The sequence below is a fragment of the Cryptosporidium ryanae genome, assembly GCF_009792415.1.
Source record: "Cryptosporidium ryanae isolate 45019 chromosome Unknown contig_28, whole genome shotgun sequence".
Classification (NCBI taxonomy): domain Eukaryota; phylum Apicomplexa; class Conoidasida; order Eucoccidiorida; family Cryptosporidiidae; genus Cryptosporidium; species Cryptosporidium ryanae.
Window position 1 is genome coordinate 28,895 of NW_027125542.1, and position 23,294 is coordinate 52,188.

Sequence of the window (23,294 nt, forward strand, 5' to 3'; positions counted from 1 at the left end):
GACGGGAAAACAGGAAGATTAAACAATTAAAGTTGAAGCCGGACGTTACTGACGAGGGATTCTGACGCAATAAACAGCTCTAGAAAATGAGGAGCTCCGCTCAGGGCGGAAACGGGATTAAATAAAATGTGGTGCTTTCCGCATGAACGAAGAAAAAAACAATTTAGGCCCGCTAAAGTGGCGGGAATATGTGACTTCTGTAAAATGTAATGGCCGCCAATGAGCCAATAATAAACCTGGTTGGAATATTTAAGAGGATCAAGAGAAATAATAGAAAAGTACATAGATAAATCTCATTTATAAAGGTATTTGCAGTCGTACATATTTATTTTTTGTATAACAAAGTTTTTTATTAATAACGCAAACTAACTGAAATATGTCTATGGTAGGAAAGAACGGGACGGGGTCTTCTGCCCTAATTCAAAGATTGATGGATGCAGAGGTTAGTGCAGATGAAATAGTTCGTCGTGCCAAAGAAAGCAGAGTGGCGAAGTTAAAGGAGGCTCAGATTTCAGCAGAAGAGGAATTAAAAGCCTTTAAAGAAAGGGAGGAAGCCCAGTTCGAGTCAGAATTCAACAACCTTTCTGTGGAGGACAAGGTTGATCAGGCTTTAGAAAAGTCAACAGAGGAGGCGATAGAAGTAGTCAAGAACGACTTTAAGAATAACGGTAATTTAGTAGCTGATTTAATTCTAAAAAAGGTTCTCTCTGTAGATCTATCCCTCCCACAAACTGCTATTCACCTAGCCAGGCTAGGAAGATTAAAGTAGAAAAGAGGCAATTGTAAATATAAATGTTAAAGAAACGAATAAAAGACACGCCAGTATGTGTTTTCAACACAGGAGTGTGGAATATGTGAATTTAAACACAAAGTTTTGATTATGCAGTAGTCGATTTTTAGAAGTGAATAAATGGCAATAAAATTAACTTGTAAATTATTTTATTGCTTATTAGTGTAATAAACTTTTACTTTTTTTTCGAATAATTGCCCTTTTTGCATACTAACTCAAGAAGCCATTCAGAAAGCATCTCTTTTTGTTCGTTAATGTTGTTTGAACTTTGTACACACGTTTTGATGTAATCTACTATATTAGACGATACCTCATCGTCTATATGATAGTCAAATTCAAGTTTTTCCTCTTCCAAGTCGGCTCTGTTTTCGTTCTCTGTGCTATTTGCGTGAAAATTAAGTCTAAATGGGGAGTATTTTGGATTATATGTCCTGCACGACTTCTCTATTGAATCTTTAACACTTCTGTGAATTTTGTATATTGCTTTATTGGGGTCTTTTTTGATGCAGTCTGACATTTCATAGTTGCCTCCAGATTCGTCCTCTTTTATACTATAAGTCACTAGTTCCGGGAGGTAGAATATGTTCTTAATGAAAAACAATAGAGCAAGTATATTATTCTCAACTTTAACTTTCCATTCTTTTGGAATAAGTAGTGAACCAGAAACGTTGTCTACTAACGGATGAGTTGGAGGATTCAGAAACTCAACCTGGTATTCACCTTTCTCAACATCGTCAATTAAACCCTCATCATTTGCTTTATTGTCATCATTATTGTTTATTATTATTTGAAATCTGTAAAATGAGCCCTCATACAGTCCCGATCGCACGAATATTCCTCCCTGCCATATACTCGAATTATCATACTCTGGCACTATGTACAGTCCTTCTGGAGAAAACTCAAGCAAACACGAGTAATTAATCAAGTTCTTGTAACTCAAAACTATTTGTCTTACAAGTTTGTCTTGATTATTTTTACTTGAATTTTTTAGCAATTGATCAGATTTTATTGAAAAATAAGTTAGTCTTGAGTTGTCCACCTCAAGTGTAACTGGATTCCAGAGACCTAGGTTCATTTAGCGCAAATAATGATTGAAGCTACAGTATCTGTGCCGGCTAAGGCAGTTCTCCCTTTCGTTTCTTAGTTCAAATGGTGCATAAAATGCGCTTTGCTTTGTCTATCACGCCTCTTATTGAAATCTTCACTTTTATTCAGCGAGGTAAATAATAAATCTGTAAGATCCTTAACACATTTGCGTTTCTAACATTAAGCAAATGACAATTACTTCTACCAACGCGATGATACAATTTTGGCAATGTAAAATCGTTTCCAAAATATCAAATTCGTTTCTCTCTATTTGTGCATAGGTTACAATTAAAAGGTATTTACAGTTACCAGTACTTTTTGTATAACAAAGAAATAAAATGTAATTATCGAAAAGTACAATCACACCAGGATCATTCACACATTTTTTGCTTTAATATGCACTTTTTATTATTATTGTTATTTAGCATGAACATTCAGGCGGCAACATGGCGGCAACAATTGTGCATGTACTTTTCCCACAAATTACAACTGCAGTTAAGAGATTCACGGAATGTGTAAAAAGAGAGAGAAATTGACACGTTAAATGCTTGCTGGGCTTTTTAAAGTGTAGAATGCAATAATTCCCAATTCTTCCTGAGAGTGGCATTGACAGTGTGAATGGGAGTCGGTGGAGCTTCATTTATTTGTTCGCGTCACCGACCTCTCATTTACATCCTTTCTCTTAGTAACTAATGCAAACCAAATTTTGAAAATGCGAAAACGACAGGAATTTAGTTCTTTTCTCAGTTATTTAAACCATGTGATTTAAGTGTAGCTGCTCCTTACTTGTTTCTTCAAATTGTTCAGCTGAATAGAGAGCAAGTGACGTTTTGAAAGTAACATAATTATGGAGCAAGTTCCTCTTTCATATATAATATTGGAACAATAGTCGAGACGGTGATTTCGATAAAACAACGGGTGCGTACAAAAAGAAAATGCGAATATAATGAATTAAGGACAGGCAGAGTAGCATTATTTAGTGGAAAAATTTGAGAGTGATTGTGGCAGAAACGGGTTGATGATCACTGGAATAGTATCTGGGATCACTTTTGTAATCATTTACAGTTATAGAAACGTCTTTGAAGGACTTAGTTTGCTTTTTCTGTACCTGTAAATCTGACTTGTAAATTAATATTCTGTCACACCACGAGGGCGTTCTGGATTGGTCATAGAAATGCTCTCCGATTGCAAACTTATAGGTCGGCAAAAATGATATGCTCTCTTCGTACAATCTGTCAAATGGATCTGTATTAGAACTTTTTTCGGAAACAAATTGGTCGTGGTTAATGAGCTCTTTGTATTTCTTAGCTTGAAGCAGTTCAAACGCTTCCTGTTTTGGTATTTGAATTCTAAAGTTAAAATCTCCGGCTAACACAACAAAATCGTGATCCAATAAAGAATTTCCGTGCTTGAGATACTCGTCAACACTGGTTTGGCTTTGTTTAGATCCAGTAAATATTTGAGTTTGTAGTATTATTTTCAGTTGAGAAATTCTGTCTTCGTGATTTTGTTCGCCCGAAGAAAGATGAACATTTGTGAAAGCAACGGTACCAAATCTGTGAAAATTAACTCTAACCACAACGGCACCCTTGTTTCCAGTATTTCCCATAAGTCCTAATTTTAAAGAAGAAGATTCAACGGATTTAACGAAATGATAAAGAGGCTTTCTTATGAATACTATGCAAAATAACCCAACTAAGCTTGTACTGTGGAGCTTAACATATTCATCTCCCAACGTTGCGATTGCTTTTAATTCGAAAGAGGCCTCTCTATTCTTGTCATTTTGATTAAACATGACTCTAACGCCGCTTAATTCAACGAGCTCTTGCAAACAAAAACAAACGATGCTCGTATTATCGTTGAAATTAGCCTTCACCCAGTGGTTTATAGGTGCTTGGAAATTTTGACCGGCTAAATTCCACGTGCCTACCCAAATCGTTAATTTCTCGTAATTGTCGCCTTTGAGATTTATGTGATTGGTACTGTGCTTTCTAATATTCAAGTTTATCATGTTTTTAATCAGTGATACCTCTAAATTTGAGTTAACCGGGTGTCTATACAAAAGACAGTCAATGTACTGCTGTCTGGATGAATCCTCAAAGGTGTTGTGATAAAGCCTTCTTAAAGATTTGAGTGCGTGATCAAAGTTTGTTGATAACGATACTTTTCTATTTTTAATCAACCCACTAAATACGCTTCCTGCTCCTGTGTAGAGTTCACTTATCACGTCGCCATTTTCAGCCCAAAGCAAACTAAATGAATCCTTTAGTGTTACAATACCCATTCCGTTGAGTAGGCACTTTTTAAATACACAATTTATCTTCGAAGAGGCGTTTTTACTTGAATTATATGAGGAAGGAAGAGGCTCAATGTCAACCGCATTTCCATCCATGTTAATTAAAGATGTGGGAGGACGAATTGGAGGGGCCGTGTTTGTATTGTTCATCATCAAAAAGTCGGACTTTCTCTTCAGTAAAAATGAATGTCTGTCTCCTCTTCTGGGTGTGCTTCGGTCGTTTTTTGCTAGTGCGTTAGTATTGCTTTTGTCGTTGGACTCAAAGTCATTTTTTGGTGATTTCAATGAAGCTTTTGGATTTGAAGCAGACGACTTCAGATCACCAGCGCTCTTTCCCTGTACCTGAGATGGGTTGATTGTATTTGAAAGATCATCATTGCCTTTCCCTGATAAAGAAAGCCTCGTATGGGAGTTCTTTTCTGAACCAAAAAACAAACATTCGTCGTCGTTAAACTGTGTCCTGAGTTGTTTGGGGTTTAAGCCAAACCAACCAAAGTGCGTAAGCTGACTGTTAATTAAGGCATTCATGAAGTACTCGTAGTTCACCTCTTCGTTTACAGTCTTAAGATGCCTGTCCAGTTCGCACCCTATTGAATTTGTTGATATGGATATAACCAAATCTACAAACCAAGTCCAGGCCACGTACCACTGCAGTGCGTTTGTTCTGTCTAAACAGTCCAGGCAGTTTGTTCTAATTACTCCTTTTTGTCTTTCCAAAATAACAAATGAATTATCGTCACTGTCTACATCCTCAGTTGAGGTTTGTTGACTACTTTCAAAGTCGTCCAAATTAAGCAAGTTGGCAAAAGTAACGGAATTAATGTTGTTCTCCGGCCTAAAACGACCAGTATTTGGCTCTTTTCTTTGATCCGTATTTCCCTGTTTAAATACACCGTAAAAATAACCTATTCTCGCTCCAATTTCCTTTGCCAATTGCGATACAAATGTGTTCAAAGCGTTTTCAAACCCAAAATTCTTGGTTTGTTGGTGATAGTCATAACACTTGTATATTATTGGACAAGCTCTGCCGCTGCAATTGCAGTAGGCAGTACTGGCACAAGAATTTGGGTCGCCTCTCTTTTCACTTACATTTAAACTATCAATGTAACAATTACACCTTAAACCAGTCGGCGAGTCCTCGAAATAGTGAGTGTTCTCGAGCTTGCCGTTCAAGTTTAAATTGTAATAGTTAATCTCTTTTTTCAAGCCCATACTTAGAGATTGCTCGTGTGAGGAAGAACCCAAGAGATTTACATAAATCACCTGACCGTAAATGTCTGAAAGCTTTTGGTGGTGTTTTTCGAATATGTAGTTGGAATAGTCATGGTCGAAGCAAGTAATTGAACATGAATTTACTCCAGTTTGCTCCCAAAATAGTGGTATTGACCCTCTTATTTGTACAAATGAAAACCAATGGTCCGTGTTGTTTATACAAACCTGGAGCTCAGATTCAACAAAATTAGCAACATTCGCTTCATCATCTATTCCTCTTGCATTAAAACGCGTTCCACCCCTTTCCCATGATCTTCTTGAAAATAAAACAACATCATAACGTGTAAGCATGTCTACATGATCTTCGTAACACATTTTGCAAACAAATCTTTTTCTATTCAATTTATCTTGCATTTCACACTCAAGTTCGTCAATATCGGTGAATGAATTAATCATGCTCATTCTGAGAGAGAGTATCTCCTGTCCTATTTTAACGTATCCAGGACCTTCAGGAGAGGTAACAATTGCTTGATTGCAAAAGTAACCCTGCACTAGAGGAGTGATCCATCTGGGATCTGCTCCAGATATGATTACAGGAAGCGATATTCTTTCATTCCACATAAATCTAGAATCGCCTGTGAGTATGTACGCCTTCTTCCTCCCTTCGGTGTATGACAACCCACTTTCGCGTTTTCCAACTCTCTCATTTTGGTCCTTCCAGGAATTCTCAAACTTTTTTTGAAGCGTGCGAGTAAGGTCTAAATCAAAGCTAAAGTAGAATCCCCCAGACGAAATCATTTTCGTAACGCCTTCAAGCAAAAGCTTCAGGGTTGCCCTTCTTTCGGCAAGAAGTTCGTCTATTGAAGCATTTAAACAGGACTCAAGGGATTCCCTCTTTTCCGCATGTTGACTACCGTTTCCGCCACTTGAGTTGTCTGAATTCGTTTTGAAGTTCCTGTTTTTGTTGTCCACAAACATGGCGTTCCTGCCATCATTGCTTTTAGTCAAATCGCCACTCAGGTTTTGGCCGGTTGTTGCTCCCGAGGACAAAGCCGTTGTCACGGAGTCGATTATCCCTGTTGAGACATTAATTAGAGAATTGCTCAGCCAACTTGAGCTTGAATCTCCCAAAAAAGACGAAAACGCCTCCTTTTTATTTCTTATTGGAGACATTTTTTGAAGGGTTCTTGAAACCCTACCTACCCATTCCTTTCTTTCTCTGTGCCTGTTGCTGCTCGTATTGCCGTACTCACCTTTGTTGTTTGCTCCGCTTGAATAACCTGCTAAACTAAAGTTAGCGTTGTTATTCCTACAAATTTCGTTGGTCGGATTGCTTTTTGGAAAATCACTCCTAAAAATTAGCGGTATGTCCTTCTTTACCTTGCTAATTATTTGATCCTCCTGATTGTTAAACTGCTCCTCCAACGAACAGGACAACAGCGGAAGTGCCAGCGTCTTAGTTACTCTGTTTATGGTTTTGTAACTACCACCTTGGTAGATAACCGAGGAACATTCCTTGTCGGACGACACCAATAGAAAGGGCTCCTCAAATAAAGACAGGATTCCAAAAATCGCGAATACATCCAAAACCGAGGTGGAGTAGTTTGAAAAGTCTATTTCGTTGGATCGGACGTGTTCCTTGAGAGGTGGACTTAAGTCGTTATTTCTGTCAAAGACCAGTTTGTTTGGGTCAACTGGCGGAAACGCTGGGTTAACGCCCGTTTTTAAAGTGTCCTTTACGTCCTTGTTTAAATCATCGCTTTCCCACGGATTGATCACGAGTATTCCACTCTCGTCTTTCTCCAATAAACTGCCTACTATATTCTGGTCCTCGACGGAAACCGATTCTAATAGTTCTGGAACACCGTAAAGTGCCCTTAACTCGTAAAGCAGTGGTAAGTCGTCTTCAGATATTATCTCAAATATGCAGTTCTCGCTAAAATCTACTATCTGTTTAGTCTCAAAGTTGATTTCCTCAAATTTAATGCTTTCACACACCTTGTAGAGAGACTCGTTCCTGCTCCTCCTCTCTCTGTACTCCTGCATTCTTTTAGTGCTATAAACCGTCTTCGTCTGAGATAAACTCCTTGGCCTCAGTATAACCAACCTGGGGAATGTTGTTCTCTTTTCTTCGAACAAAGACACCTTTGAACCGGTGGGATCGCAATCGTGATTCTCCACAACTATCTCAAAAGCTCCGGTAAACGTATGAATCCTATAGTAAAACTCCTCTGAACAGCTTCCATTATGTACACATTTCCACTCATCTTTCAGACATCCCATTATAATTTTAAACCCTCGCCCAAGTTCAAGACAATGCAACTGCGGTGAAAAGATCAAGCCCTCAAAGGAAAGGAACCCTAATCAAGCCTGAATCATGCAGATCTGTCAACACCTCTCCAATGCTCAACTCTTTCGCTCTTATTTATTAAACTCAACCCTTCCTAATTCATTATTATAGTGTATCTTCATAATCATTTCTTTGCTTGTGAAATCCCTGCGGCGCGGACACTTCCCGCGCGCGCCTGATACGATAAAGTGACATTGACTGATCTGCGCTGCACATGGTCCTTGGAGGAGCACGGGAAGGGAAAGCGAGATCCGCGTTTTTATGGCGTAAAGAAGAGACAGGAACAGATGTTTGTGTGTTCGCGTTCGCCTGGTTCCCTCGCGTTTGTTGACTTGTGACGACGAAAACGGAGGCAGCGTCAGGTGTGTCCCTCGCTCCCGGCGTGGAACGGTGCCTCCTTTTTTTTTCGGAAAGGATTTCACCACATCTCCGGGCGGACCTTGGACTTGAAAAACATTTCCCGGGTTCAGTTTCAATCTGCGACCCTGCTGGACAAAACAAGGATGTGGATGCGGGTTTGGATGTGGAGAGCAAATTAGGGAGAACTAATGTTTTCTAATATATTCTGACCTAGGGCATGCATCTTAATTACTGGAACAAATTGTTCTCAGATTTCGTGAGCATTTCGTTTCTAGCGTGACTGTTGTTCGCGGCCTGGTGATAGTGAACTTGGCCGTCGCCTCCAATCACAGGGTGGTCCAGAGAAGAGGGGTCTCCGTTTTGGTTCATTTGGATCCCTCTGTTGCCACTTTGATGTTGTATGTGAGACACAACCCCACTATTGTCCATGATTTGGGGGCCGATCTGGTTTGGAGCTTGATAGTTGTTATAGCCCTGGTGACTATTCATTGGATTGTGGTTCACCATTTGAGGATGCGTGTTCTGAACTCCCTGTTGACCGAAATGTTGTTGCTGAACATGTCGATAGGTTTGCTGTAAATGAATAGATTGAGTTGGATGTGAAGGCATGCGGGAGTTGGCATGGGTGTTTTGGTGATTCTGATCCATTTGAGGGTGATAGGACTGCTGAATTTGTATCTGTTGTTGCGCTCCAATATGGACGGCACCTATATTGTCGCTATCAATTTGCTGATGTTGATGAGAAATATGAGTAGGATGAGAGCCGGAGGAGTGATGAACATGATACTGAATAGATTGATCGGCATTCGCAATTTGATACTGTTGCATCTCTCCCATCACATCAGGCCTCATATTTTTGTTAATGTTCTGCATCTTTGAGCTATGACTTCTAGATTCCTGTGGCGACTTCCCACTGCTGTTGTAGTCGTTTTTAATGTCAATCGTCACGCCATTACTCCCACTTTTGGTTCCATAAACCTCAGTCTTGTGCATAAGACCCATTCCTCCGCCCCCTACGCCCATCATCCCGTGATCGGCGATATGTGGGGTGTTTTGGCTCTGTTGAGTGTCTTTAGGGTCATTCAAATCAGAGGGAGAACCAGGCAGGTTCTGAACAGAAGAATCTGTGTGTTGATGTGATTGCTGTGGAGATTGTTCAGAGACGGAGTGGGGAAAAAGAGTGGCAACCTCGTTTGGTCTTAAAGAGTAGTAGTTCTCGCGTATAGTTTGAATCTCAAGTGTGATTTGAGCGATTTCTGCTCTTAGTGCAGCCATCTCGTTCTGGATGGAGGCATGAGCTGCAGCCAATGTTTTCTCAAGAAGGCTTTTGTCTACCTTCTTAAAGTAAGGCTGAAGTCTGTGTTCGGGAAGGGGTTGAATGGGACCGTTAATTAACTTCTCGTAAAACTTTTCAGTCGGTTCAAAAAAAATGAATTCGTCACAAGTTTCCGAAACCACACACTCGCTTGGTGCGTTGTCTGTTGGAAACTTAACGTTCCTAACGTCCGTTGTTCCGGGAGGATAAAGCCTTAAAAAGTGTTTAATCTCAACAGGTTTTTCCGTTGAATCCACAAAATATACTTTAGCAATAATATCAAACTCACCCCAGCCGCACTCGGTCACTTCAAATGGACACTTCTCCACGACTCTATTTGGGTTTAGGAAACTCGGGTGTAGTGAAAATACCACCTTTTTAACATAGTACGATATGTCCTCATTGTCTGGAGATCTTAAAAAGCACGTCCAAGAATGAGTTGCGTTGTCGCCCCTTTTTTTTTGTTCCGCTATAGACAACATAAAGGCATAGGTGCCGAGTACTATTGGCTTCCTAATGGTTACATTCTTTCGCCTTCTATTCTCAATATTTGACATTGTCGTTGAGTTTCCTGTGTTTACCTTCACTTTTGAAACCGAGTCCATTTTTGAAAACGAAACCAAGCCACACGGCTCCTTATTCTTGTTTGTCTAATTCTCCTCCCCACTCTCCCTCTCCCTGCATAAAAGTCCCTCTCTGCAAATTTCCCTCGACTCAAGGAAGAAACCCCGAACTCTGCAAGACACTTCGCGAATAAGCAACGGAGAAGCGGCGAATTCAACAGAAAAAACCGCTAATTCTCACATTAACACCGGCAGTAACTGTCTTCGATATACACTCTTCCAGAATCCACTACTAAGCAAAGCAAACTAATATTGTCAGAAGCCTAATTTATTCCTCTTTAACCTGCCCATTGGGTGTACGAGCACTAGCGCCAATTTGCATTTGGCGGGCTGCCACTCGTTACATTGAAAATCAAACTCGAGTCCAATGGGATGAAGCGAACATCTTTGACTTGTCTGGGGAAACAACAAATGACGAATACTGAGCAGCAACTCCGTTCGTGCTGTAAGTAAGACAGGATACCCAGATTGCGCCACGAAGGCGATTGAGCATGGCAGCGACATGCATTTTTGCTCGCAACCCCCTGTTTTGTCGGGACGCAACTGAAAACAAGAAAAGATACGTAAAAGACGACAAACGGCCAGCAGAACAAAGAAAAAGTTACTTTAATCGTAGTTTACGAAATGTCAGTGTTTCTAGTCGTTTCTGATTTGAAATAATTTGCGTTTTGGTTGGCATTTAGACTAAATGTGTAGCTAGGTTACACCTACGAATTGGCGGCGAGTTCGTTGATAAATATATATATATATATAATAACGTTGGTAATAACAACAGTTTACATATACTAGACTGAATAACTAAAGACCTAGCAAAATAAATTTGAATAAAAAAGTTTCTTGTTTGACGAAATATATTCGTTTTTAAACGACACAAAGTAACTTGTTTTCATATATAATTTGGAACAGGTCCACTTCATCGTTTGAGCTTATCTTAATCCTTAAAGCCATAGTCTGGAGCAGTTTTAGACAAGTTTACCGAGATAATATGTGTCTGAGACAGCATTTACGTAACAGTTCACTAAAAGTGACGATATTTGGAGCAGGAAGTTTCGGATCAGCCATTAGCTGTGTAGTGGGATACAACACCGAAAGAACCTTCATCTTTAATAGTGAGGTGAAGCTTTGGCTATATGATGAAAAACTTGAATCTGGCGAGTCACTCGCAGAGGTAATAAACAGAGATCACGTTAATGTTAAGTATTTGCCCGACTACAAGTTACCAAGCAATATAAGGGCACTCACTGACTTGAAGGAGGCCTGCGAAGACTGCAACTTGATGATTTTTGTGATTCCGAGCCAATACATCCGTTCTGTTGCATCCCAAATAAAGAAACTTAATGTGAATTTCTCAAAAGAGGTCAGAGCAGTATCTTTGACAAAGGGCTTTTTGGTTGAAAACGGGCATCCATATCTGATAAGTAGCATTATCCAGGAAGAGTTAGGTGTCGAGTGCTGTGTACTTTCCGGAGCTAATGTTGCCTCTGGGCTGGCAGCGAGAGAATTTGGGGAGGCGACGTTGGCTTGTTCTGATTACGACGATGCATATATATGGCAGTATTTATTTGATACACCCTGGTTCAAAATAGATTGCGTTCCAGATGTAATATGCACAGAATTGTTCGGCGGTCTTAAAAACATAATTGCGTTATTGGTGGGGATGATTCAGGGTTTAGGCTGTGGCACGAATACCGTATCTGCAGTTATGAGACTAGGTGTACTGGAAATGATCCTGTACGGCAGCATTTTTTTCAATGTTAGAAGCTCAATAATGACGAGAGTCTTTTTTGAGTCATGCGGGATCGCAGACCTAGTTACCACCTGTTTGGGAGGCAGAAACGTGAGAGGCGGAAAGGCGTTTACTCTTTCCAATGGCCAAAAATCGTGGACAGAGATCGAGGCTGAGGTGACTGGCGGACAGCACTTAGCGGGTCTAGTTACTCTTAAGGAAATAAACGAGACTTTGGAGGTTCTTTTAATTGAAAAGTCAATTGATGTCGACAAGCATTTTCCACTGATTAGAAACTGCTATAGAATTGCGTATTCCGGAACTCCTCCAAAAACTCTTATTGAGATACTGAGCAAAAACGAACTTAGAGAACTTAGATTCGTTCCGTCTGGACTTCTTGCTCTAATTGATGACACTCCGAATACCGGAGAGGTTCTCCAAAGATCATCTTCAACTCATGTAGGGGCGCTGGTCCTCTCCAAAACGCACAGTTCGCTGAATTACTAGAAAAGGTGGGAAACGCTGACTGCGCATGCAAATATGCATGTATGCCTGCTGGATTTACCAGGGATGACTGGTTAGGTATTGCGCGGAATCACATCTGGAAGCACAGCGCTGTTACTTTGTGACATAAGGTTGAAAACTTATACATTCTGTCCACCACTCTCCTTATCTATCAACATGTCGCCCTCCCCTCTAGACTCTTTATCTCACTTTGGTTTTGTTCCACATACTTGCTCCCTTTCTCCACTTATTTAGTACTTGAATTAATATTTTCGATATAACCGCGTCCCAGTCTCGTCTCGTGCATTGTAAAATATGGTATAGGATAGAAGTAGCAGTGTATATGAATACCTTCCGCGACTGTATATTAATCAAATAAAGTGACATTTCCGTATAAAAATGTAGATGGATAAGTCTACAAGTACAAGGTTAGCTCTAAATTAAATAGCGAAAACATAAAGTTAAATTAGGCGTAGCATAATTAACCCGGGGGTGAACAGGAGAGAAGTATAAAATTAATGTATAATGGTATGTAAATTACGGGGTAGTAGATTGTACCATAATAAAATATAAATAGTTGGTGTACGTAAAATAAGGTAATTGGAAATAAAAATTTGCGTTACCTGTCTGTTGAAAGTAGATATAAGGAGATATCAGGATATAATAGAAGGAATAATTTTTCTTTTAATTTAGTTGGTTGTAATTTCTATCGTCACTTTTGTGAATTTGAGATTACCACTTTATAGTCAGTACATTCAGGTATAACTTAGGTTTTTGATATTTAAGTAAGGGAAAAAGAATGTTTTGCGGATTAATAGTCAAACCAGGTCAAAAGGTCAAATTGGACTCAACGGAGGGTGAAATACTGCACTTGAGCCAGGCATGTTTGTCCGAACCTAAAGACAACGGAAGAGTTTATTTGCAGGCATTGGAGAATGGACGCGCAATAACGATATGTTCTCTTCAAAGAGGAACCGTTGAACATGCAAACCTTGACTTGTTTTTGTCTACGTCTGCAGGAATTGAGCTTTCTGTTATAGGCAAAAATGAGGTCCACGTTTCTGGCTTTTACGAACCAGAGATGGATGAGGACGGTTTTGATGACGAGGACGCTCTGATGGGACTGTCTGATGAGGAAGATGAGGATGAAAACGATATTGAGGACAAGAATGAATCTGCCGAGGCAATTGACACTAAGAAGCCGTCTTTAAACGACTCCAAGAAAAGCTTAAAGAGAAAACTGCCACTTAAATCCGACGACTCGACCGACGAGGAAATTGGAGACGAGGAAATTGACAGTGACGAGGCAGACGAACTCGATTTGGATGAACTTATCCAGGGAAACGACGATGATGAAGATGATGAGGACGAGGAAGAGGAGGACGAGGACGAGGACGACGAGGATGAGGACGAGGACGAGGACGAGGACGAGGACGAGGATGAGGATGAGGACGATGATGATGACGAAAAGGAATCGAGCAAAAAGCAACAAAAAAAGGCTCCTCCAATGAAGAACAAAAACAAACAGTCAACTCAGGCAGTCGTACAGAAGTCTAAGGCAGCAGCAGGTGCTCAACCACCAAGCAAAAAAAGCCGTGCGGAGTCAAAGACACAAAGCAAACCTGACCAAATATACGAAGAATCGATCATTGACTTCTTAAAGAAGAATGGAAGGACGAACATGGCCTTGATCGGGAACAAAATTAAAAGGCCAGAAGGTGTATCGAAGAAGTTGGGATCATTCATCGCAGAGAGAACAGACTTGTTTAAGGTTGAGAACAACATGATATCACTCGTTAAGTGAATTAAAAAATAAAAATTATCGATTTTGGCAGAACTCGGTTTCTTTTTCTAGAATAGATAGGTTTATTTAACTAATTAATTCACTAATTTAAGGTGTTGTAGTTTCCTACCGCAACTTCTACTTACGTGTTTCTAAGTGGACTTATACGTATATGATTAAACACAATAAATAACATGTTACTTTAGTCGGTGGGAGTTTAGTCAAAAACGAAATCCCCCTTTGAATGAGTGGTTTTGGCGTAATTTACCGTTAATAAACATCACGTTAAATAACGCATTCTTTTCCCTTTCTGAATATAAGCAATATTTAAGTGAAATGTTGAAATTTGTCTTATTTCTCTCGTTAGCTTTAGGATAAAAATAAAAAATCCAATTATAACTCAATTATCAATTCTTTATTTATATTCAATGTGCATGCATGCATATTGTGACATAACACATATATAATGTTAATAAAAGTCGCATTATATGCCTATGTTTATATTTATATTTACAGAGGAAGCCTTCTTTGATCGTAAATCCATTCAGAAAGTTGCTTTATGCCTGGAAGATCTAGAATAAAGCTTAAAGGCGAAAGTTTTATGTAGGAAACAATGTTGGGTAGGAAGCTGTTAAAAAGATAAAATAACCCAAACATTTGAATAATGAATCCAATAATTGTGCTTTTGACTATAATAACAAAAAGTCCACCGAAGTAAAAGAGAGTTCCTTTGAGTTTGTCAGATTTTAAAAAAAATCTTGTTACTTTATTTAAACCCAAAAGAAGGGCTAAACCAGCCACAAATGTTAGGTTTCCAATAGTCAATAATGCTTTGTCGAAAAAAAACAAAACACCCAAAATCATTAAAACTATCCCCAGTCCACAACATCCAAGTCCTATTTTTCTATTATCATCCAACATTTTCCCTTTAATTAGTTTATCCCTACAGAATTAATTATCGGTTTCCGGCAATGTTTTCTATTTAAGCAGATATTATTATTGTTTTATCTTCAAAAACGCTACCCTGCAATAAGTAATTGTAATGTTGATCAAGTGTTATTTATTTGCTCTTCCTTTTTAAAGAGGAACAACTTGTTGACGAGAATAAAACTTTAAGAAAAGTTCTTTTTTTACTTTGTTCTCCTATTTCTTGTAGTTTAAGGATGATGTCTTAATCTGCATAAGACACATTACACCAACTTTTAATGTGCCTCGGTGAAAAAAGACAGTTGTACTGCTACAATAAAGTAATGTTAATTTATGTGGGGAATCCTTGTTATTTTGTTATTATAGAAGATGAACAAATAACTAAAAATAATAATAGCTTGTAAAGGTGAAAAGGAAACTCTTCCTTTATTAACCGTGTATCAATACAAACGACTTGTGTTATTCACACACAAGCTTTGATTATTCAATTCGCTTTACGCCAGATTACATCTATATTTCTCCCTATCTTCTTTTCCCTTCTATTATTTCGTTGCTTTCTTTTCCCTATGTGGCCCTCTTATTTCTTTTGTTTTCCTTGATATATTTCAAGTATAATACAATGCTATTACCAAAATAATCGCTAAAAGGCGCTGATATTTCCCGCCACACCTTGAAATTTAAGTGAATTGCAAAGCCAAGGGAAGGGTATAATTTTAACATGTATTTGAATTCATTTTTAGTTGACTATATTTAAACATAAAGAGGTTTGGCTTGTCGTAATAGACCCTTTTTCTTTGAGTGCATCCATTCCTTTTTTGTTTGTTTCGGTTGGTTAACTTGGAGAATCCTTTAAGTTTATACTTTATGATTAAAAATAAAAGCATTTTAATTGAATAAATAAAGAACAAGGCGTTTAAATGCGTTGTTTCTTTAATTCCCTCGTAAATTGATTAACTAGCTGTTTCCCATGTTGTGACTTAGCTTCAATTTCCTGACACTATTGTCAATAGCTGGAGTCAAAATGGATAAAAGTCCTTTAAGTATTTGTGACAAAGATGATTCGGAGACCCACGACTCACTGACTTTTATAGATAGTATTTCTGAGGAAGAGAGGCTCATGGTTGATGAATTAATAAAGGATGAGATAAGAAGTGCGCACTCCATAAATGGGAGTGGTGTTTTTGATAAGCATTGTGCGAGTTCGATAAATGAATACGTTTTTGCTGAAGAAAAGGTGCAATTTTCCAATAAAAGCAGTAAATTAGAACCTGAAAAAATCAATTCGAGGGACGATGCATTAAATTCCTTGAAAAGCATAGGAAAGGAAATACAATATAACAACATTTACATGTCGAATCTACAGCTGCTAAAGGAGAATGGAGAGATATTGTGGGACAAAGAGAGGGAATCATTGGTTATGCACAAAAGGATTCTGGATAGTAAGAGAAAGAAACTCGAAAAAAAACTTAAACAAAAAGAAGCAGAAAGAAAAGAGAAGCAAGTTTCATTTTACGTGAATCACTTATCTCCACTGCTCCAAGACATAAATAGGCTTAAGAGGAACAACAACGAGTTAATTAAGAGCATTTCACTCAGTAAAAAACTGTGATCGGGCGATTTAACTTGAAACTAGAAGTGAAACATAAGAAATAGAAAAAGAATTAAGGTAATTGCTGTAGAAAAAACAGTAAAAATATATAGATAGTCTTTTCTCCAAAGTTAGAATTGTTTATTTGTTCATTTTTATTCCGACTTCTTCTCCATTGTAGTAACTACCAATATATCAATTAAAATAAAAACTTTACTTTTTAGTGGCACCACCAACTTTGGCTTTTTCCGTACCCCTAACCTTCTTTCTTCTGTTCTTTGCTTCCTTTCTACCTTTACGACCTGTTGCTGTTACTTTATCGACAATACCCATTCTTATTTGACGGTATCTTTGTTCAAATTTCTTCAGTGCACTAATATTATTATAAATAACGCAAAAACCAGATGACCTTCCACCACCAAATGCCGTTTTAAATCCAAATAGAACAATACAATTTGGATCCTGCACCTTGTACAACTTTGCCAACTTTGCCTTCAAGTCAGTTTTGCTTACACCACCCAAAGATGGATGTATAACATCAACTACAAACTGTTTTCTTGCGAGTAATGGGTTGTTTAGAAATTGGCGTACTCTAACTGTAAAGTTGCTCATGATTATAAATACCTACTGTTTCTAACAAAACAAATAAAATTTTGGAACAAATATCGAACTTTTATTCCAAATGGCGTATGTCTTCTTATTGAATTTACCCCTGTACTCTGTAAATAATTGCTAGACTTGATATATTTTCCGCTTAATTTTTTTTTCCTATTTTCATGTATAACAATAGTACTAATTAATACGTTTATGACACTTAAAGTCAATACCTTTATTATTTATTTACCAATATTTAAAATGTGACATTTTATATATCAACATTTTACTCAGCTACACGTCTCTTATTTATTGTAATTATATTACGTCTCAATATAATCGTATATTTATTTTTAACTTATTTATACATTAATTCTGTCTCGATACCTTTTCGCGTTGCCGCCAATGCCATGTGGCGGCAAACATGAATATATAGATTAAAGTGACGTATGTAATTTGATGACACTGAAAAGGCATAGTGCTCCATACTTTTTTTTTTTCTGAACTGAAAATAAAAGGGAGATAGCATTTGAGTCCCTATTTGGTAATATACTTTATTTCTATACCAGAGTTTAAGGATTTAATGTGTTGAGGAGAGTGAATATTTTTTCTATTTACCTTTGTGCGGACGTACTTTAAATTTTGAGAAGAAGCAAGCAATATTAGGTTTGAGGTAGGCAATCAGAGGGTAAATTTTGTATTTCAGCCATATAAAAGCTGGTTTTGCTTGCATAAGTAGCACAAAGGCAGACGGTTTAGCAAGTAATGGACTAAAATGACGAGAAGCAAGAGTAATAAAGGAAGGAATTCCTTGGCAAGTAGGAATGTTTTACAGAAGGTGGAAAAGACTAAAGCGGAATATGGAGTTGTTGATAAGGAAGCTAGCGTGAAAGAGATAAAGAATAAGATAAAAAGAGCTGAGGTAGCAAGAGAGATAAAAAGAAAAAAAAAGGAAGAGAAAAGCAAAAGAAGAAGAGAGAACAGAAGAAAGGAAGAAAATGGCGAAGAGGTTGTGAAGGGTGTCCCAAGAACCATAGAGAGCATGCGTGTAAAAGATGAGATGTTTGTAGAGGATCCCTTGAATGACAAAGAATTGCGAAAAGAGATGGAAAATGACGAATTTTCAGATTATTTCTCAAGAAAAAGAAGTCCAAAATTACTCATAACTACAAATAATAGAGCAAGTAAGCATATGTATAATTTTTTAAAAGAGATAGTATCAGTAATTCCAAATTGTGATTTTTACAAAAGAAACGGCTTTACAGTAAAAGATATAATAAAGGAAGTGAATGAGAAAAATAGCGGTGATGAAAACAATCCAGGATACACAGATATACTAATATTTACAGAACATCCAATAAAAAAGATACCATGGGGTTTATATATATGTCATCTTCCGGTTGGTCCTACTAGCTATTTCAGAATTCGTTCTGTTAAGTTGGCTCAGGATATGAAAGGATCTGCATTTTCAACTACACACAATCCCGAGATAATATTAAATAATTTTGACACTAGAATAGGGTACAGAATAGGAAGACAACTTGCATCTTTGTTTCCATTTGATCCTGATTTTATAGGAAGAAGAGTAATTGCGTTTCACAATCAAAGAGATTTCATATTTTTCAGACACTATAGATACATATTTAGAAGTAAAAATAAGAAATCAGGCGACACAGGGATGAACATGTGTGATGTAAAGCATAAAAATACTAATTCTGATTACTCTTTAGAAAGTAATCAAGTTATTAATAGTGCAGGATTACAGGAAATAGGTCCGAGATTCACATTAAAATTAATGTGGTTACAAGAAGGTACATTTGATTCAAAAAAAGGAATATATGAATATATTTGGAGACCTGATTTGCAAGTGAACAGGAAGGTCTTCTTTTTATAGTGACGCAACTAGTGCGTTTTATTTTTGTATGTTCAACTGTGATGGGCTGCGTACATACTACTATATTATATTTGCAAATACATCGCTCCCAGTATAACTAATGTCTACTCTCTCCTTGTATTCCCCCTACACTACATTCTCTCTCTTTGTTAATATAAGTTCCACTGTATCTATTCCGAGTAGTAAAGACAGCTTAACCTAAATAACGGAAATAACTAAGAAAAAACAAGTATATCACTAAAGTAAAAGAAATGCACGGTAAAAGTTAGTCTCTCTATAAATTAATCTAGATTCTATCAAAATTTGTAATATGCTTTAGGTGGCAGAAATAGGGATCTGTCTAAATCACCAAAAGTTAATATAAAGATGTTTAACTTTATCGTAATTTATTCCAATTGTTTGGTCGTTGCACTAATGATCATCTGGATAATAGCTGAACCAATAACGACAAAAACGAAAAGTGCCAAAGCAAATGGACCAACCGGATAAGTTCTTTTGTTTTTTGACCTGCTTACTCTTCCTCTTTTCTCTATATTCTTCTCATACAATTCTCCCTTTAACTTTGTCAATCTTGACTGAGCCTAGCGAAGCAAAAACAAATCAGTTATTCGCCTAATACATACCAATAAATACATAAATAAATGTATGTATATAATTACGTACTTACGTAATGCATATATGACATTTAAATGTGCATAGTGTACTTTTCTCCGATTAACGCTCAAAATATAGGCTACCTGAAACAATGCTTCAAATAAACCTTAATTCACCGCGTATTCATACCAATGGAACCATGCAGATACATGTTATCACATTTGAATACATACACGCAACATACATACATACATACATGCTTATATTAATATTGCGGATGACTTACCATTTTTAATTTTTAAAAACAATTAATAAAGATATGCAAATATTTAATTTACAGTTTCCGCTTTTACTTGTGCCTTTCCAAAAACAATAAATATACACCTTTAATATTCTACCCAAATTTAAAGTGTGAAGTAAAATTAAACAATATAATTTATAGAATTAATTTTTGCCTATTTGCTTAAATTAATAAACTTCAATTATGTATGTTTATATTACCTTACCACTAGTTAAGCTTCCGCGGAAACTTATCATTAATATAAAATAAATATCATAATTAATATATATAACAAATTAAATAATTTCTACTTAAGCGCCCACTCGAATCTATTATAACATTACACTTATTTTAAAATACGTTAATAGGTTTCTCCCGCCCTCTCATCTATTTTATCATTACCCTTTTCCGGACACCAAACGCGCCTCTCTTTGATCTTGGGGTTTGCTACTGTAAATTGCTCTAAAGAAACGCAAAACATAAACTCAACAAGTAACAGTATGTGATTTTCCTAGATCACAAAATTTACAACCATTTAAGCAGTAACAAGACATTACTTCTCGGAATATGTACATTTAATTATGCACATTTATGTTTGCATGCTGTGTGGTCTGGTCGTATTTATTCAGATGACTAACTAGATGTTTTATAAATTAATTCTTAAATGAATACATAAGTTAGTTTCTAATTATTCATGAATTAATTAAAAGTTGTCTAAATTCACGCAAGATTTACGTATAAATAACGCAAGCATAAATAATTCTAAAGTAGATAGACAAATTCAGTTTCGTCTTTTTTCAGGAAAAACTAGAATATGGTGTCCAAATCATCACATAGAATTTTTAACAAATAACAAACACTAAGACCAATTTCTGTTAATCGCAAATTATGTGCATGAATTATAGCCTTGTTTTTACTTAACCTGCATGTCTTAAATGACACTTTGCGTAGGAAAGTAAGTGCAATTACAACTTAATATTATAGTTAATGTTTTACCGCTCCTTTTATAATATTTACTTCGATTATTCGACAGGCTTCTTATTTCATTAGTATAAGTAGTGCTATGTAGGCGCCTAGATGTATCCCGCCTAAACGACTAGTAGCATTAAAAATAAGTGATTATATTTGGTGTTATTGTCTCGTCTTAGTAGTGTTTAGGTATTTTAAAATAAACTATTTAGTAATGAAAAGACAATAATGTAAATTAAAAACATTAAAGACGAACGAAAGGCATTGGTAAATAAAGTTAATTTACAATTTGAATAGTAGCTTTGCCACTTAAATAAATTAATTATAATATTAATTATTTTCACTTATAAACATATTCGTTTATATCCTTGTCGACTTTTGATAGTAAAATTAATTTGAGATAAATTAAATTTAAGAAAGAAATAAGGAGAAAATTGATATTTTGTTCTTTTATATTCTTTGAATTCAGAGACGACTCAATTAATCTAATAGGTAAAGGTTTTAATTCGCTGAAGAAATAAATTAAGATTTAAAATGGGTATGAAATACGTAGCTTCCTACTTACTCTGTGTTTCCTCTGGAAAACAACAACCAACTGTCGCAGATATTAAAAAGGTTTTGGACTCAGTTGGTATTGAGTATGATGTATCCATCATAGAGACAATGATCTCCAACATGCAAGGAAAGGTTTGCCACGAAGTTATTGCTTCTGGATTATCCAAACTCCAATCAGTTCCAACAGGTGCCGTTGCATCTGCGGGAGCTGTTAATGCAGGTACTGTTGATGCTGCAGCCAGTGGTGACTCTGCTCAAGCATCTGCAAAGAAAGAAGAAGAAGAGGAGGAAGAGGGTGACTTGGGATTCTCATTATTTGATTAATTCAAAGTTATATAATAGTGTAGAGGATTAACACCTTTTTTTCACTCCTGTCTTTTCTGTAACATTATGCATTGTTTAATTAGTGAATCTTGAATTGTCGATGTTCCGCTTTAGGCATATTCTGGAGCCAATATAAGTTTAAGTTCAAATAGCGAGATAATAACGTTTTTATGTTGTCTACCCACTCACGCTCATCACATGTCTTACTTCCACCTGACTGAAATATACGCAGTGAAATGTCGCTATTTGTTATACATTTGATTTAAATGAATGAAAGATCCTACGTATTTGAAACAAAGTATAACATAAAACCGAAGAAACGGAACAAGGTGGAATCCAAATCGACTAGAAATTAACGCTTCTAATACTAGAAAATCAAGACAAATATAGCAATTTAGATAACTAAAAAGAAATTGCTTCTCTATTTTAGCAATTTAAATGGCAAGTCTCTTCCAGTGCTAAAATATTTTGTCAAATACAGATGTGCTTCAGAAACCCCATAAGGCTCGAAAAAATATGCATTGTGACAATATACTCCTCAGTCAAAACACTAGTAGATTTCTTTGTGTTGTTATTAGATATAGAACACTGCCTTTTATGATAAAAAGTAAAACTTAAACAAAAAAGTCAACTAGTTCTTGAAAACAGGAAATAACAATATTCAAGCAAATAGTGACTTTTTAAAAGCTGCTGCTGCCTCTGCTGCCTCCTTCATAACTGCCTTCTTGCAGAAACGTTGGTTTCTAAGAAACTTTGCATTCATTCCAAAAGTGGCTATTTTCTTGTATGATTTTGCCTTCTTAATTCCGTTTCTATGGGCTTTGCGATTCTGCAAACATTAATTCAGAGAACAGAGTTAATTGAATTCATTTATAAAATCAAAACAACTCACCTGATTATGATTAGTATGATTCTTTGATTTTGCCATTATTTATTATTATTGCTGTTCAAATTATTGATTTTTAAATTACTTTTACTCAGGTACTCTAGTTATCCTTCCTACTTCTCTTGAAATAAAAAATTCTTCTTGGAGGAAAAACTTCAGAAGAAACAGTACACTATATTTAACTGTATGTTCAAACAAGACTTTCGTGATCACTATATTTTTACAATTGCGATATTAATTATATTTAAATTGTACTCTATATTTAGTTACCTTACTAATACTATTATTTTGTCTCTACAAAAATAAACCATTTTGATCCCGCCTGTTTTGTCTCCGCCATTGGAAATTTAATTACTGGCACATTTAAATAAAAAACTGCTTGGCTGCCGCCTGAACTGTCTGCTTGAATATGTAGTTTAGGCGGTGATTTCCCATATACTGCATTAAACAGGTCAGAAAGGACTGTTAATAATAAGATAGTTGAAATGTAATAGTTTAGGTGTTTAGATGAACCAATAACTAGATCTTAAGAGCCTTTGAGCCAGAATTGAATGTCACTTTTCAGCAGCGAGGATATATCTGTTTTTAACCACATTCGTTTTTGATTCACTTAAGCATTATTTCTAAAGTCAACAAAC

At 36.6% G+C, this 23,294-nt stretch overlaps 13 protein-coding genes across 13 annotated transcripts; 6 read left to right on the forward strand and 7 right to left on the reverse strand.

Annotated features, from left to right (window-relative positions):
• Positions 1 to 376: 376 nt before the first annotated feature.
• On the forward strand, positions 377 to 769 carry FG386_001781 (uncharacterized protein; the record flags this gene model as incomplete). The annotated part of the gene is made up of 1 exon (XM_067341174.1): positions 377 to 769. One exon carries the CDS (start codon positions 377 to 379, stop codon positions 767 to 769), a length of 393 nt encoding a protein of 130 aa, XP_067197136.1.
• A 196-nt stretch (positions 770 to 965) lies between these two features.
• Positions 966 to 1,865, reverse strand: FG386_001782 (uncharacterized protein; the record flags this gene model as incomplete). Its single annotated transcript, XM_067341175.1, has 1 exon — positions 966 to 1,865. One exon carries the CDS (start codon positions 1,863 to 1,865, stop codon positions 966 to 968), a length of 900 nt encoding a protein of 299 aa, XP_067197137.1.
• A 987-nt stretch (positions 1,866 to 2,852) lies between these two features.
• Positions 2,853 to 7,667, reverse strand: FG386_001783 (phosphatidylinositol phosphate phosphatase; the record flags this gene model as incomplete). Its single annotated transcript, XM_067341176.1, has 1 exon — positions 2,853 to 7,667. The coding sequence occupies one exon, from the start codon at positions 7,665 to 7,667 to the stop codon at positions 2,853 to 2,855; it is 4,815 nt and encodes a 1,604-aa protein (XP_067197138.1).
• A 655-nt stretch (positions 7,668 to 8,322) lies between these two features.
• Positions 8,323 to 10,014, reverse strand: FG386_001784 (Gas41; the record flags this gene model as incomplete). Its single annotated transcript, XM_067341177.1, has 1 exon — positions 8,323 to 10,014. One exon carries the CDS (start codon positions 10,012 to 10,014, stop codon positions 8,323 to 8,325), a length of 1,692 nt encoding a protein of 563 aa, XP_067197139.1.
• A 1,003-nt stretch (positions 10,015 to 11,017) lies between these two features.
• On the forward strand, positions 11,018 to 12,265 carry FG386_001785 (glycerol-3-phosphate dehydrogenase; the record flags this gene model as incomplete). The annotated part of the gene is made up of 1 exon (XM_067341178.1): positions 11,018 to 12,265. The coding sequence occupies one exon, from the start codon at positions 11,018 to 11,020 to the stop codon at positions 12,263 to 12,265; it is 1,248 nt and encodes a 415-aa protein (XP_067197140.1).
• Positions 12,266 to 13,061: 796 nt separating this feature from the next.
• On the forward strand, positions 13,062 to 14,066 carry FG386_001786 (uncharacterized protein; the record flags this gene model as incomplete). Its single annotated transcript, XM_067341179.1, has 1 exon — positions 13,062 to 14,066. The coding sequence occupies one exon, from the start codon at positions 13,062 to 13,064 to the stop codon at positions 14,064 to 14,066; it is 1,005 nt and encodes a 334-aa protein (XP_067197141.1).
• Positions 14,067 to 14,555: 489 nt separating this feature from the next.
• FG386_001788 (uncharacterized protein) lies at positions 14,556 to 14,966 on the reverse strand (the record flags this gene model as incomplete). The annotated part of the gene is made up of 1 exon (XM_067341181.1): positions 14,556 to 14,966. The coding sequence occupies one exon, from the start codon at positions 14,964 to 14,966 to the stop codon at positions 14,556 to 14,558; it is 411 nt and encodes a 136-aa protein (XP_067197143.1).
• Positions 14,967 to 15,993: 1,027 nt separating this feature from the next.
• FG386_001789 (uncharacterized protein) lies at positions 15,994 to 16,581 on the forward strand (the record flags this gene model as incomplete). The annotated part of the gene is made up of 1 exon (XM_067341182.1): positions 15,994 to 16,581. The coding sequence occupies one exon, from the start codon at positions 15,994 to 15,996 to the stop codon at positions 16,579 to 16,581; it is 588 nt and encodes a 195-aa protein (XP_067197144.1).
• A 192-nt stretch (positions 16,582 to 16,773) lies between these two features.
• On the reverse strand, positions 16,774 to 17,172 carry FG386_001790 (40S ribosomal subunit protein S24; the record flags this gene model as incomplete). The annotated part of the gene is made up of 1 exon (XM_067341183.1): positions 16,774 to 17,172. One exon carries the CDS (start codon positions 17,170 to 17,172, stop codon positions 16,774 to 16,776), a length of 399 nt encoding a protein of 132 aa, XP_067197145.1.
• Positions 17,173 to 17,929: 757 nt separating this feature from the next.
• On the forward strand, positions 17,930 to 19,048 carry FG386_001791 (IMP4-like U3 small nucleolar ribonucleoprotein (snoRNP); the record flags this gene model as incomplete). Its single annotated transcript, XM_067341184.1, has 1 exon — positions 17,930 to 19,048. One exon carries the CDS (start codon positions 17,930 to 17,932, stop codon positions 19,046 to 19,048), a length of 1,119 nt encoding a protein of 372 aa, XP_067197146.1.
• Positions 19,049 to 19,434: 386 nt separating this feature from the next.
• Positions 19,435 to 19,931, reverse strand: FG386_001792 (uncharacterized protein; the record flags this gene model as incomplete). The annotated part of the gene is made up of 2 exons (XM_067341185.1): positions 19,435 to 19,629; positions 19,929 to 19,931. The coding sequence occupies 2 exons, from the start codon at positions 19,929 to 19,931 to the stop codon at positions 19,435 to 19,437; spliced, it is 198 nt and encodes a 65-aa protein (XP_067197147.1).
• A 1,494-nt stretch (positions 19,932 to 21,425) lies between these two features.
• FG386_001793 (acidic ribosomal protein P2) lies at positions 21,426 to 21,770 on the forward strand (the record flags this gene model as incomplete). Its single annotated transcript, XM_067341186.1, has 1 exon — positions 21,426 to 21,770. One exon carries the CDS (start codon positions 21,426 to 21,428, stop codon positions 21,768 to 21,770), a length of 345 nt encoding a protein of 114 aa, XP_067197148.1.
• A 661-nt stretch (positions 21,771 to 22,431) lies between these two features.
• Positions 22,432 to 22,698, reverse strand: FG386_001794 (uncharacterized protein; the record flags this gene model as incomplete). The annotated part of the gene is made up of 2 exons (XM_067341187.1): positions 22,432 to 22,599; positions 22,663 to 22,698. 2 exons carry the CDS (start codon positions 22,696 to 22,698, stop codon positions 22,432 to 22,434), a joined length of 204 nt encoding a protein of 67 aa, XP_067197149.1.
• Positions 22,699 to 23,294: the final 596 nt, after the last annotated feature.